The sequence below is a fragment of the Fusarium proliferatum genome (assembly GCF_900067095.1).
Source record: "Fusarium proliferatum ET1 genome assembly, contig: FPRO_scaffold002, whole genome shotgun sequence".
NCBI lineage: Eukaryota > Fungi > Ascomycota > Sordariomycetes > Hypocreales > Nectriaceae > Fusarium > Fusarium proliferatum.
In genome coordinates this window covers 1,557,100-1,571,913 of record NW_022194791.1, presented here as the reverse complement: position 1 = coordinate 1,571,913, position 14,814 = coordinate 1,557,100, and the positions used below count along the sequence as shown (strand labels likewise).

Here is a 14,814-nt window from a genome sequence, read left to right as displayed (position 1 = left end):
TTTATCCTTAACGAAGTCTACCGTCATCTGTTGAGTTTCAGCGATAGGTGCCCATGAATGCTTGACAATGATCTTAGTGGATTTAACCCTATGTATTCCTTACTATGTCTGATTGCATCAACTCTCTTCGATATCTGAGGTTGATTGACAGGCATAATTCCGCACTTCTCAAATCTGAACTCAAGTCATGTCGGATCAGGTAGCATTTGGTGATATTGCTGAAGCCAAGATTATTCCACCCCTGACACTGACGAGTCAGGAAAAGCTTTCCTTGTGCGGCGATATTTTAAAGCTTCATTTATTGTTTCAGAGCTCATTCATATCGAAACTATTGCAGAACGCTAGAGTATTACCCAACCTTTAAGCTCTTGGATAGGGGAAAAGGCTTTCGTATTGAAGTTTTACAGAAGAAGACGAACGTGTTTGACTACAATTCCATCTTACAAATGTCAATCAACTCTTGAAGATTGAAATTCTAGTTCAATACGATGCTTCTGCATAAGGCCTCAAAGTCTTCACCTTCGCAACTCACCATTGTTTGCTGTCGTCCTCATATGGCCAACTCTTCAGGTGAGATAACAAGATTCACGATGTACCATGTGATACATCGAGTTCTATGCTTGGAGAATTGGATAAAACTACGGCAAGTTTATCGTCATGAGACATGTTTGATAGCTAAAGAGTTCTGGCCTGCTGGAGATTTTGGGCCGGCATCGTAGACTGCCTTGACTCTTCACTAGGCAATGGTTCCTCCGAGACGAACATTGTACGGCTATATGCGATCATTCCATGATGTCCTATATTTCTTGAGTCTTATGTTGTTTTGACGAAGGTGCAGCCTGTTGCAGGCTCAACAGAACTCAAGGGGATAGTATAGAGACGATGAGCGAGCTGCCAGGAAGACCAAAGCCATTGAATCCAACTATGTAGGTAGCCTAGATATCATGCAATAGCTATGTTGTGCTTTTTTGGTCTTTCTATATTGAGATTCATATGGTACAAGCGTTCTGTTCTTTGCAGTGTCTTGACAGTTGAAGCACCATTCCTCATGAGCATTGAATAGTTTATATGTTACCACGAGTCGTGTGTATCAGCAGCTCTCCTCCCAGATCATATTAGTTTTCAATATTATTGTGTCTGTTTACACATTTATTTGGTTTTCTATCACAAAAGAGCTCAACTTTTGCGATGACTTGAGACGTACATGAACTAGCTTGCGTCAATTCAGGACTGGCCGTTTTACTCCTGTCTATGGCCAAAATCAGTCTACATTTCCGCTACGTTTGTCATCTCACAGTCATATCTGGTTAATACTCATTTGAAAGGGTCTGGACACATGAGTCGCTGTTCTCTGTATGCTTGGAGCATCTCCGAGCACTTCTTACCCTGGTGTCAGTATAGAATGTGTTCTTGTTCGATAATTTTCTTACTCAATATTCTCATCCGCAATAAGAAATCGAGACCGTCAGGCCAGAAAAATCTAGAACAAAGTCGACTGTCGCTATCCAAAAATTCGTCGCCAAGGAAGTCAATCCTATTGTTCGCCCCTTTCGACGTCATCGTTTAGGGTAGCTCGAACCATTGGGGCGACAACTTCCAAGGCCATATTATCAATTGTCCCGGTAGGAAGAGCTTCTCCTAACGTCATGATAAAGCACAGCCCTTTCCATTTGCAGTAGAATTGATCTTGTCTGTGTCACGGCAATTGCCGGTAGCTGGTATGCGAGTGACATGCCGCCGGGTGAACTAACCCACCGCGATAGCCTCAACTCATGACTTGAAGCTGTCATTCCGAGATGCAAGGAGAAAGCATAGCGCTCTAGCTGAAGACCCTGCAGCGGGGTCGGAGTCTCCGGTAATAATTAAGAATTGACAGCTTATCCACACTGCGACTCTGACAAGCTGACACTGAATCAGTAGCGTTCAGGTGAAGGACATGTCAAGAATCACCTCGACAACGTTGTGTAACCATCATACATCGCTGACTGTCTCTGATACACTATAGAAAACTCCTTGCATCTGCCACTGGCCTTGCTGCAGCTAAAATGCTCTATCACAGACAATCTGCAGGCCGCATACCAGCTAGGAGCGGCCGTCAGCTCGAAGAGTCAAGACAGTACCCCGGCATGTATCGATAATGATATCCAATAGCAGCCTCACAATGTCAATCCACTCATTCAGGGACGGGGAACTATCGATAATAGTAACTTGAGTCCATGACGAAGGCTGGTAATTCCGTATAGAGCCTCTGTCCGACTGTCGTCTAAACATTTGGAGTGAAGACGAAGACGGTGAAACAGGTTTCAACCCGAAACCATGGAGAATCAGTTTCGTTAGAACTCAAAAGGAAGAATGCAACAGAGACAGTGAAATCGGTAGTTTTCCCAATATTGAATGTCTCCGTGTTGTAAAAAAACAAAACAAAAAACAGGGAGACAGTGTGGTAAGGTAAGGATTCTCCACAACTGTCTGTGTCTCCCGCAAAATGAAACAAAACATTCCCTTCAGCAACCTCACCAAAAAGCAAAATATTCGCCGAACAATAAGACATTTTACTCAATCCCAGTCCGTGCTTTGAGTTGAGGCTTGTTCCGCGTACAGATTCTGCGCATCCGAGTGCAAGCATCAGTGTAAGGGTTCGGTCTAGGCGACGATCACTGCAAGCACATAGAGTTTGTAGAGAGTCAGTCGCCAGTGTCAGTGTAAGGCAAAGGATGGATCTGTCATGTCTAGGACAGAGTGACATCGCGTGGTCTCTTCCCCTTCGGGCTTTCTTGCTTTTGAAGCGAAGTGCGCTTGGCCACAACCTGGCCCCTGCTCCCGAGACCTGAGACGCTCCGGCGTGGGCCCCCTTTGAGCCAGGGCTTAGTGTTTCTACCGGCCGGTACGGTTCTGTATTTGCTTTTTTGGGTCACGGGCTGTGCGTGGGATCTGCTTATGTGAAGATGATAAAGCTTGTCTAGTTGTACTGTCCACGTATAGACTCGGTGTGCCGCTGTTGGCTTTTAGTACCATGACATGATCTTTTGGCTCTTCGCTTGGGGTATAGTATGATGAACTATGATTGACAGAAATGAAGATCCATCAATAGGGTCGCAGCATGCTAAATTAAGTGCTGGGGACTCGCAGTTTATTTGTGAGCCCTTGGAAACCTTGTTGTTTAGTCCTGATTCAAACACCGACAACAGGGAACCGAAGCTGACGATGTTCGGCCTCAGGCTCAGGATCAGGCTCAGGCAAGTTCAGATTCCGTAGCCTTTCAGCTGACCTGGCCTGACCTCCCTCGATTCCCGAAGTCGATCCCGTTTTCACCAAGGCCCAAGTTGGCAATGTGTCCGATGTATAGTTGAGTGATTTGTGAGATGTTTCTCGGTTCTCCCTCAACCCAGTAAGGAGTGTGATATCAGACTCTCGTTTAGATGGCTTGCGACGCAGTGGCTGGCTATACTAAGCTTGGCTCAGTTGACTTTTACGACGAGGTGACATGGTCTGAGACGAGAAATGACGAACGACTGCTCAGGAGCTTGGCGATGACCCTGTTCTGTTTGATGAGGACGTCTTACAAGTGGGATAACATCGTGAAAGTAAGTTTCTGTGCCTCTCTCTCCCGAGTCAGTCTGCCGCAGAAAGTTGGCAAGCTGCCTGGTCAGGTTGAATCTGGCAAGACGTTAGATGATACTCGGCTAGGCGGCAAAAGCAAATAGGGATCACGGAAAAGCAGTTGCTTCCAGTAAAGCCTGGCTCTAAGTTGACAGGCACCGGGCGCCGCGGGTTCTAGCGGAACTTAACCTTTTGCATGATAGGGCACTGCAGTATTAGCAGCAGCGTTAACATCAGTCAGACTGCGTGTGTACATACATGTAAGTGCAGCATGGCAGGATAGGAACCCTCGTGGAACAGGGTCTCTGTCGATCAATATCCTTGATTGACAGAAGGGATGAATTCTCAATCCTCCTCCCGAGTGGACACAGTGGATGTTGATATGGCCGACGGCACAGCCATGAGAGGAAAGGACTGGCAAACTCCGCAGACTACTCCATACTCCATGCCATGACCATGGTCAATATTGATACCCCGTTGCACTCACTGCGTTGACATGCCACCCTCGATGCCTCAGCTGTGATCTCGGAGTGTTTGAGGTGCGGGATGGATCGAGGATTTGGGTCAAGAACGCAGAGGAGGGAGTGACTTGGCCCTGCGGTGACGAGTGTGATTCGGTGACCCCTATGCTTTCACGGCCCGACATGCCATATCGTTTCCAAGAGGATGGATCATGGATGGGTAGATCTCCCATGCGTAACAGGGAACATGACCTTGTGTCGCATCTTCATGAGGTGCCCACAGCCTTGCAGACGATCCAAGCATGAGAGAGTTGTTGTTCACCAAACTCAGTTATTGATGTTGAGATACTATAGCATGTAGATACAAGTTGGATTCTTATGTGCACCGTTATTGTGATGAGGCCATCAGTGGCGGTCTCACTGCAACCACTGCAACCACTCCAAGGTGATATGACAGTTACAAAAGGCGAAGCGGACTTGCTGGACATGCAATGCATGCGCCGTTGGTCTCTCAAGACGATGCCATTATGTCATGCAAAGACGGTGAAGAGCAGATGTAACGGTTTCCTGACTCGAGGCGAAACCCAGGAACTCCCTGGTTGGTACCCGCCGTTGCAGTGCCATCGCGGGTGGGCAATGGAGCGATTGTCTTCCTGCAGCACTCCGTACTATCTCTGTCTCTTTTTGCCGCCAAGGGGCCGCAAGATGAGACGCAACAAGTGAAATCACATTATCAGTGGAAGATCTCAGGGGGGCGAAAAACGAAAAGACACAGACCCAGAGACAGGAGAGGCAAGACTCAGAACGGAGTATCAATCAAGTTTGGGAACAGCCCGGCAGTTGAGCAGAGTTGGCCCCTGCGTAAGCAAGCGAGAGCGTTGTGATGACGACGATACATCTGGCATGGTTTGCATTGGATAGTTCTCGATGTGAGTGGGATCGTGTGAGGTTGGAGATGGAGAATGATAGATTACACAGGACGGACTAACATCGGCAAACCTGACTGACTCCGTCTAGGTATGGACGGTAATGATATGTCCTTTTTTTCACCTCCTGCTTTTAGCAACAAAGTTTAAGACACGAGTTAGCCGAAGAGATTGAAAATGGATCAATTCGATGTGATGTGATGCGATACGATGCAATACGATAGATGACAAGGTAGGGATAGCCCGTCCATATGTCGTCCGGACTATAGACTGTAGAAGCGTAGAAGCGTCAGGTCATGGTTTGCAAAGAGGCTACTGAAGAATTAAATTGCGATATCAGAACCCATCAGTAATAATAATCAAAGCAAAGACCATAAACAAACACGGACAGCATCACGAGTCTGGAATCTTGGGGAGTTTCAACAGGCTTGATCCTGATAAAACCTCGTGCTATTACAATGGATGTCATCCATGCCCTGGCTCCTTTGCCCGTTTTTGGAACCAGGCTAAGGTACGGCAGTGAAGGAAGAGGGAGGGGTGCGCATGCTCGTAGCGTGCCCTCTCAGTGTCTGTGTGATTCCAGGGTAGAACCCCTGCTGGAAGATCCCCGCCCCGCGCCGCCGGGCCACACACCCCCCTGTGACGGGCGTTTGGTTGCTGCTGTCCCCCCTGGGTTTAGCGCGAGGGCGCTAAGATGAAGATGCAGACAGCCAGACACCCTGGAAGCGCTTTCGGAGCCGGGGGTAGACGCACATACATACATAGCAGCGAATCGGAGGTGTGCGGCTATCATCAAACGTCTGGGCGTCACGGAATCCTCACCCTCGGGAACTCTGAACAATGAACCATTCATCGATGAGGTGGTACTGGGCTGTAGGTAAGGTTAGTAGGCAGGCTGTGGCGATCCAGGGAATTTTATATGGATGCCTAGCTGATATCTGGAAATACCCATGCGATACATCTTATACTACTGTGTCGTCCCACGTATATTCCGTACCTCCCTGGTATATGTCCTCGATTAATTCTGAGCCCATCTCCAAACAATAGATCTCATCCATCCCATTGCTATGGTCCTCTAGCAAGCATCACCCCGGGAACAAGACCATGTCTTGCGATCATTTTCCCCCTTCCAAACGATCCAACGTCTTTCTTTCTTTCTTTCTTCTTTCCTTTCCTTTTCTCTTCCTGCGCCCGCCCGCCCGTTATTTTTTAACCGTTACATATGGATCCAGAAGTTCCCCGCTCAAGGGGGGAAAACGTGGCCCTGTTGGGATCCCCCCTTGAATGAGTGAATGACTGAATGAAGCTGATAACACCGCTTCTTTGAGCTGGACCACAGTCAAAGCGTAGAAGCATGAAAGAAGAAAATGTCCGAGGTTCTCTGTGATTTCCTTTTTGCAAGTTCGTGGACGTGCTTGGGCTCATGCAATTACGGGTTTCCCGTCGCATTGTCAATCTGAAGCGTTGAAGATTGTCTGTGACACGACACGTGCGTGTGCGCATTGAAGCCCAAAACAAAGCTTTGAGGCTATCGCAAGGTCAGCCGAAAAGGAATTAATCACTTCAGCCTCCCCCAGCCCAGCCCGTGGACTAAACTCTAGCCTGATCAAATTCCCGTGCTAAAGAGACAGCATCATCCGGTGTCATGGTCCTGCTTCTGGTCTGTGCCGTTTTCCTGGCTGACTGCGACATCCCTTCAATTCACTGACCTCCGGCTCTCACACGCACTAACTGATTAGTATCTTTTTTCTACCTCAAGCCTCAAGGTACTCTACTTTAGTGATGGGACAGGAAAGAAAACCATGGACTAGACTAACGGATCTGCACCATGCTTTGTTAGGAATCCTCCTCGTGGCCGTGGCCCCTTGATTAAATCCAATCCAATTCAATTCAATTCAACTCCCCCAGCCAGCCCAGCCCAGCCCAGCTCAAGCCCCGAGGTCAATCTCGAGTTATTTCCTCCGATGCTAGTCAATCAGTATCACCCGCTTGTCTCAGGCGAGATGGCCTATCGCGTTGTGTCCGAGGTAACACTACGGAGGGTAAGGAACAGTAGCTTATTTGTTTTTTTCCTCCCACTGAGGATCGCCATTAATTGTGCATGACTATACCCTTTTCCGGTTACATTCACAATTGCAACTCTGCAAACATACATACAGAGCATGCACTGTATGTACAGGATGTGCAGCGAGGCATTCAATGCTGCTCATTTCGCACATTTGCAATGTTCTTTATGCTGCAATGTTGAGTAGTCACGTACTAATAATAATTACCGAGCACCGCACAGAAAAAGAATGGATGTGGAAGTCGATCATTCAAGCCCTTGTCCCAGTCCATCAAATACCTTGCCCTTGCCCCTGTCACAACTCACCAAGACCAGGACCAAGACCAAGTCAGCCAACAGTCAGTTTCTCCCAAGTAGGTTGACTACTAACTAATTAATAAGTCAACTCTCACACACAGACCATGAAAAGACACGAGGCAGGCGGAGTAACAACCCGAACCGGTCCGCCCAGCCTTGACATTTGAGCAGCAACAGCAACAGCAACAGTTGCAGAAGCTGCAGAAGGTGAGGGATCCCCAGGTTTAGCATACCCCTACCTTACCTTTCCTTTCCCTTCCTTAGGTAGGTAGGTACCTTAGCTGCCCTACCCCTACCCTAGGTACCTAAGGTAGGTATTGCATTCCTCTTTTGGGTGCTTCTTCTCTCCAGGTCATATTTGCGCCGACACATCCCCCGATGACTTCCTTCCGTTCTTGTCCAAGCTACCCAACTTGTCATCAATGACAAAGGGACCCGATCCCTCGGGGCAGGCACCTTTTATTTTCGCTCTGTAGGTACCCAGATATTACAGGGATCCTCCAGGCTCTTGTTAGATGATGTCGCAGTAGACAATTCCATTTCTTTTTCAAAAACGTCGTATAATCGTCTTGCACGAGTCAACGACGTCACTTCGCTCAACAGGATGGATCCCTCTGAGACCCGTTCATGTTTCCAAGGTCCTTGGAAATGGAGTCATTGATCGATTGAATGAATGAATGGACGACCAAGAATGCACTGAATAGGTATTATCATTCATTCATTCATTAGCTGATGTTACAGTTGCAGTTGCAGGGAGATCTTCTCGTCATCACTGCAGCGGTCAAACCCTTCTCAGACCAATCAAGATCCACTCATCTCGTGGTGTCTCGCCCGCAAAAGCAAAGCAACAATCAGCAGCATAACTATGGCAGTGGTACCTTTGAACTTGCAGCCAACAAACAGACAGCAATAGCCACAGTAACATTAATGATAACAACAACAATAATGATAATAGCACATGCTCAAATTTAACCGTTGCCTGTCATGCCATATCCTGTCTGGTCACCTCATCTATGTCTATCAGCCGATTTCATCTTTGATGGTCCAAGCTGCGCACTCCTCACCTTCTAGTATCATAGTTCTCCCCGTTTCGGCCACTTCTCCTAACATCCCTATTGGTCGGCGTACGTGGACATCGGTAGAGCATTAGACCGAGTTAATTTACTCCGTTGCTACATACTCCTTCACTTTTCATGTCTGCATGACTCCAGATTCACATCTTCATCTCGGGCAACGATTGTGCTTTGATCTTGTAATATTTTGATATTCATGGCCCCATAGCCTCCCTGGTCTTGCCTCAGGTGTATCGTATCAACCTCTCGCTATCTCCATCGACTCTCATCAGTCGATCTCTTCGCGTGCCGATAAAAGAACATACAGTAGTAAACTAAACGCCGTGCACGATGCTTCGCTAGGTTCTCAAGCCAGTTTCCACCTCTGCGCCGTCTAAAATGACCATAGCTGCCTCCCAAGAAAGTAACAGACAGTATCCGCCAAATGAATACAATAATAAAATAACACAATACACCAGACTTCCAGTAATACAGACCAGCGTCGAGAAGAGAATGTAGCTTTTCCTCCCTCCCGACTTTTCCCCAGTTGACCGCGACGCCAAGCCCGGCAATCCTTAGACATGGGTCTTACCCAGGATTTTCATCCCAATAACAAGTAAAAGAGACCGGATCCATCCATCCAGGTCTTATTGTAATAATGCTCGTTCCGTGAGGCATAATCATCTCGAGCTTTCTTCGGCATTCATCCCTCTTCGTAGAACCATCTCGTCGTCCAACACGTATATCCCTCAACCCCGAATCACAGATCCATTAAATTCGAAGCTGTGGCAGCCCCTCTCATGACGTTTCATGTTGCTGCGTACGCTGAAAGCCTTGCCACATCCAGCATGAGGACATTTGAAGGGCTTCTCTCCCGTATGCGAGTGACTGTGGATTCGTAGACTGCTGGGCCTGCTAAAGGCTTTGTTGCAAGTCGGGCAAATATACCGATCCTGGCTTTGCGGGAATGCAGCCGCTCCAGTTGGGTTGAGATAGTGATGGTGCTGCCACGGGTTAGCTCCCGAAGGAGCAGGTGCCGGCATGCTCACCGGTGGGGGATAAGCTTGTGGGAGAGGGCGCTGGTAGTAAGGGTTCATCTCTTGAGGCTGAGCGGCAGAAGGCACCGGCGCCGTCTGGTAGTAAGCGCCCACTGGTGCTGGGTTGGCGTATACCGTGGGGTGAGCTTGCTGGGGATAAGGAGCCGTTGCTGGAGGTGTTGCTCGAGGAATAGCTGGTACTGATGCCTGACGCTGTGCATCAGCTTCTAGAGGTGGTGTGGTCTCGTAATAGTATGGTCTTGGTGCTGAGCCTGCATACGCCTGGTTGGATGATTTCCTTGTGGGGGAGCTGTAGCCTTCGAAAGATGCATCTGTGCTCATAGGTGGTGTAGGGGGAAGCCCACGGTGCGATGACTTAGCCCATTCAGATCCAGCTCGGCTATGGCCATGTGAAGGTGGAGGAACTATGAAATTGTGAGCGAGCCGCCCTCGTGGTCATCATGAAGACTACATACCTTCAAAGCGAGGAGAATGCTGCCGTGAAGTTGGAGAGGACTCACTCGTGGGTGAGCCGGCATCGGCCAAACCCAAGAGGTTCGAGATTGAGGGTAGAGAGCACTTTTGTTCCTCCATTGGGGGCGAAGGAGGTTGATACTGGTCGCGTCGAGTAAAAAACGGCGTTTCTTGTTGATTGTATTGGTTAGGCATGAAAGATCCAGCTGCTGTATGCATTTGCGGGCGGTCTCGGGATTAATCAGGATTTGCTAGTAGAAGCAATCGAAGCAGTCAAGTCAAGTAACCAGTATTAAGGCAGTATCGTGTCTGATAAATATCGGTGATGTTATGGGTGGGAAATGGAAAGGCACTGGCAAATATTAATGATGAGCCTTTTGTACTGCCAAAGTCGTATTCGATGGGAAGAGTTCTTAGAAGCTCATGCTAGATGCGAAATAGTCGGGGACTTGGGAACTTAAGTAAGTCCTTGGTGTGGGAAAAGGAACCTGTCAAAGGGTGGAGGAGACCCGTCTATCAGATCTGAGGACCGTAGACTTGTTTTGATGCGCCTACGCCCCCTCCAAAAGGGCCTTCCAAGCGCAGCTGTCACAAAATTGGGAGTGGAGCGCTACCGGTGCTCAAATCCTGGGACTCGAGGGAAATCGTTGGCAACTGGACAGGGTCACAAAGGAGACGATAGGCAAGGGCAAGGGCTGAAGGATGCTGACGGGAGGTTCCCTGATGCCGCTCGATGGGTCTAACCTCTTGAGTTTGTGTTGAGTATCTGCCCCGGCAGTGACGTCCCCACTCATGAAGGAGATGTTGTGACGACTCTGATGATGATCTTGAGCAAGGGAGGGGCGGTTTGCATGTCTGTCTTGGGTCAAGAGGGAGTGTGTGGGGTGTGGGATACCGAGGTACATACATGCACACGCATCTCTAAGTTAGCGCTCGGCGTATGGGTGTGAGTGAGATCCACGAGTGTGTGTGCTAGAATGCTTGGCCATGCGCCAGGATATCCGTGATCGCCCCGTGGTCAAACGGTCGATAGGCCGGCTGGTAGTGGTACGTACAGCACCATCTGTATCAGTATCAGTCACTGTAAATCGCTATCCCTGCCCTGCTCCCTAAGCATGGCTTTCGTGGGGTCTCATTTGCCTGTGTCGATGCCATCGAAGACATGTCCCCTGGCTCTAACGACCGTGCCCTTTCCCGCTCCTAAACCTCTGCCTGCCCTCAGGCTCACTCACACTCATCTCAATGGATCGTGCATTTAAGTTCGCCGAACAAGGCGGTAGTGACCTTAGCCCCAAATCAACCAAAAGATGTTCTCCGGCGCCGGGAGTTCCACGCGCCCGGCCGAGATAGGGCGTCCACCTAACCTGGAACCTTGAGCCAAGCGTGCCATCCCGGCCGCCGCGCTGCATCGAGTTCCGGACCACCATTTCCTTATTCGGTGCCAGAACCGTTCCTAGTGCTCAACTCTCGTTCCATCCTGGTTTCGTCTCTGTAGCCTGCATATGTATGTGTGTACATACTCTACAAGCCTCTGAAGCTTCCAATAGCTTACCCCAGAGCTGATCCGGCGCCTGCTCTCGAGTTTGATGGACAAGCGATGAGACGAGATCGGTCCAAATAATTATTTTGATACAACGCAATGCGACCTCTTGCCTGTCCATGATGAAATCTTTAGATGTTGAACTTTAGACCGTATCCGAGGCTTCTGAATTCTATGCGTGATCTGCTCACATTTTCGTAAGGTGCCGGTTCAAGGCTCGATTGCCAAAATACTGCATTCATTCCACCTGCTCATTGGTTTTTACGCCGAACCGTTTCAACCCGTCGCAGAAAACCTCCTTCCACGTAGTTAGTTTGTGCTGACCACATTCTCTACTAACGATGTGAAAATGGGAATTGGACACTAGGCTCAGTAAAGAGAATAAGCCTGTGTTTTCATGTTGGGCTTGGGCACTTCCTAGCTCTGGCACCAAGTTCATATGACTTGCGCGACAACGAGCAGCGGCGTACCGGCAGTGCAATGATGTCGTCGTATTGGTGCGACTGGTGTTCGTTCGGGCATCAGCCACGCTCCCGGCGACCTTTTCGTTTTCACCTGTGTCGTCACTGGCTAAGCAGGCTAATTTGGATGATCGTCGTTCTAGCGGGCGCCTCCCCTTCCTCGCTTACACTGGCGGGATTTCTTGGCGTAGGGTTCAGGAGGTGGGTGTGCAGTTTGCCAGTGATCGACCAAGCTTCTTCATGAGGAGGGACAGGGGCATGAAGCCAAGCGTTCGGTGCCCTGCCCCGTCCGGTTGACTTCTCCAAGCAATTGGTTCGAAGCAACCAACAATCAAGCTTCCCAGCTCGCGAGTCATGAGAGTAGTATCGTGCGAGGTCCCTACAAGCACACATAGTAACGCAGTGCGTATCCAATCCCTGACTCTAGAAAGCTGGCTTTGTCAAGCGTTTCAGCTGGATTCTAAACCTTGGGCCATCAACAGACAGACCTGCCGCTATGAAAAATATCGGCTCGGGTTGTGGGCGACAAATGTTTTCTCCAAGGGTGAGCACATCTAGGCTTGGCAAATGATGTTGAGACAAAACAGGACAAGCCATCCAGGACGGCGCGTGTCAAACTTTAAGCGACAACACGTGCCAAGTCCCTTTTGATTGCTTTTTGCCATGCGATAGTAGCCACGCTTCCGTCAGCCACAGCTGTATCGAGTCATAACTGTATGATGAAGCTTTCATACCAAAATGAACCCTCACGCATTCGTCCGCAGCTCCGTTTAAGAGTGTCACCGAGGTTATTGGTTAGAAACAAACGTGCTCCTACCAAGCTGGTTGCTGAACTGCAGGGACATTCAAAGGGCTGGGCTCGTGAATCCTCATATACCTTTCTCGTATTGGTCCTGTTACGATACAACCCTAGGATGAAATGCGTGATGTGACATGCGTGGTGATATTGGTTTGCGTCCTATTCGTTATCCTCGATCGCTTTGCTTCGTCCCTTAGTAGGCAGAGAGAATCTGTGTCAGGTTTGTACATATGTAGTCGTCCGGGAATCCCAGAACCCGATGGACGATACTCCGTAGTTTGTTAAGATATGCTGATCTTGGCTGCCCAGGGATCTGCATAACTTTTCTGTCAGTTACTTGGCCGATGAAACGGATATGTGATGGGCCCCCCTAAGCGCATGAAGACCCTGTCGACGTCATCGTTAGCCTTCGCAGTGTCGGATCTTTATTAGTATACCGAACTCAGATTATAACAACACTTGTCTGCACAGCGACGGCAATTCTGAGGCACAGTCGGCTTAGCCGTCAGTGGTCTGTGTGGGATGTGGGATGGCCCAATGATCAGCGGGGTGTTGTCTGCTAACTTTGGATTCTCCAGATGAAGTGCACGAACTTGAAATGGCGTGTGGAGTTCTTTCTAACTTCCAGGCGGCGGATACTGCATGACCCAAAGCTTCAAATAGCTGTTTGAACAGACATATATTCTCAGAGGCAGCAGCTACGATTGCATACAAACAGATATTTAACGATAATTGCGGTGTTGGCGTAACTTAGACAGTGACGTAACAGCTGAAACATAATTTTGTTACTGATATGGTCGGTTTAGAAACAGCCACAAGCCGATCTAGTTTCTGGGTGGTGAGCAGATGATCGCGACAGAAGGTTGTCGAAAGTCACATAGCGTGTCTGCCAGCGGAAAAACATGACAACGGGCTCACCGGACTAAGTATCTGGGATCTATGCCAACACGTTCGCGGTTAGCCTTGTCTTGCCTCGAAACACTACCGAGTGGGAGTAATGTCAATGAATCCACCTTGATCCTTATTTCAAGTAGAATCAGTAGGTTGATCGGCCAAAGACCAGAACAACCGCTGTAGGGACTAGAAAGGGGCTTTGGGGGCGCATTCGGCATTTGCTTGGTGAGCCCAAGGGAGCTATTAATCGACGGGTAGCATGAGCAGACCAGCCCATTAGTTTCACATGAACGTGCACAGGACACACGGATTACGTATATACCGAAATTAGGCTGGGTACCAGCCGACCGGCAAGCAAAGCGGGATGATGAAGTTGGTGGAATCTGGTTCGATTGTGGGAGACTTGATTGGTGAGACGCTAGCCAAGGTTGCCAGGGTCACTTCCAGAACTCGTCGATAGGAGAACAAGGTTTTTGGCTTGAAGAAAATCTGTCGATCGGTCAATTCAGCTCACTGCCCTGCCGAGAGATGCTAGGTTCAAGAGAGTCAATGTTGGCGACGGAGAAAAGAGTTCAATTTGGGGAGGACTGTCAGGAGGAGAAGGGAAAAGTGATTGATTACCTCAGCCTGAGACACGGGTATTAGCTGATGTGATTGTGAGATGTGATGCAACGCAATGCAAGGGAGTTTATTAGCATCGGATCGGATTGTGGAAGGTGCACGGTGAGGAAAGGGTATTGAATCATGGAAATGCATTGGACAGTCGGTTCTTTCCCATTATCATCAACACCACCACCGCCCAAAAGAGATGCTTGCAGAAATGCCGCTCTCAGTGGATCAAAGCAGAAGCCCAGTGGAGGTTGGCGTTGGTACTTAACAGCCAACACACCTCGCCTACAATCCTTAGGACAGCATTGTCGGCACATGTCTTACCCGGACGTTAAGCGAACTTGCGCCCTGACGCCTGGGGGGATAGAGTAAGCGTAATACGGGGAATCTGATGGAATGGAATTAAACAGGCTTAATTGTCTTAGTTGACGGGCATTATGGATGACACCTGCGGCTCGGGTTCGCTTTCGCAAGATGCGAAAAGTTCAGCTGTGTATTAGGTAGGTAGGTACTGAATGATGAGTCAGATCTTATCTCAAAGATTCCATTGAGGTGGCTCACACCTACCTACCTCATCAAAACTCATTAGGGGATGTTCC

General features: G+C 48.9%; 3 protein-coding genes across 3 annotated transcripts; all 3 read right to left on the bottom strand.

Moving 5' to 3' along the window:
- Window positions 1-7,183: 7,183 nt before the first annotated feature.
- On the bottom strand, window positions 7,184-7,580 carry FPRO_03256 (uncharacterized protein; the record flags this gene model as incomplete). The annotated part of the gene is made up of 3 exons (XM_031226552.1): window positions 7,184-7,223; window positions 7,359-7,414; window positions 7,449-7,580. 3 exons carry the CDS (start codon window positions 7,578-7,580, stop codon window positions 7,184-7,186), a joined length of 228 nt encoding a protein of 75 aa, XP_031077077.1.
- Window positions 7,581-9,150: 1,570 nt separating this feature from the next.
- On the bottom strand, window positions 9,151-10,107 carry FPRO_03257 (uncharacterized protein; the record flags this gene model as incomplete). Its single annotated transcript, XM_031226551.1, has 2 exons — window positions 9,151-9,863; window positions 9,915-10,107. 2 exons carry the CDS (start codon window positions 10,105-10,107, stop codon window positions 9,151-9,153), a joined length of 906 nt encoding a protein of 301 aa, XP_031077076.1.
- Window positions 10,108-13,210: 3,103 nt separating this feature from the next.
- FPRO_03258 (uncharacterized protein) lies at window positions 13,211-13,824 on the bottom strand (the record flags this gene model as incomplete). Its single annotated transcript, XM_031226549.1, has 3 exons — window positions 13,211-13,375; window positions 13,425-13,500; window positions 13,631-13,824. 3 exons carry the CDS (start codon window positions 13,822-13,824, stop codon window positions 13,211-13,213), a joined length of 435 nt encoding a protein of 144 aa, XP_031077075.1.
- Window positions 13,825-14,814: the final 990 nt, after the last annotated feature.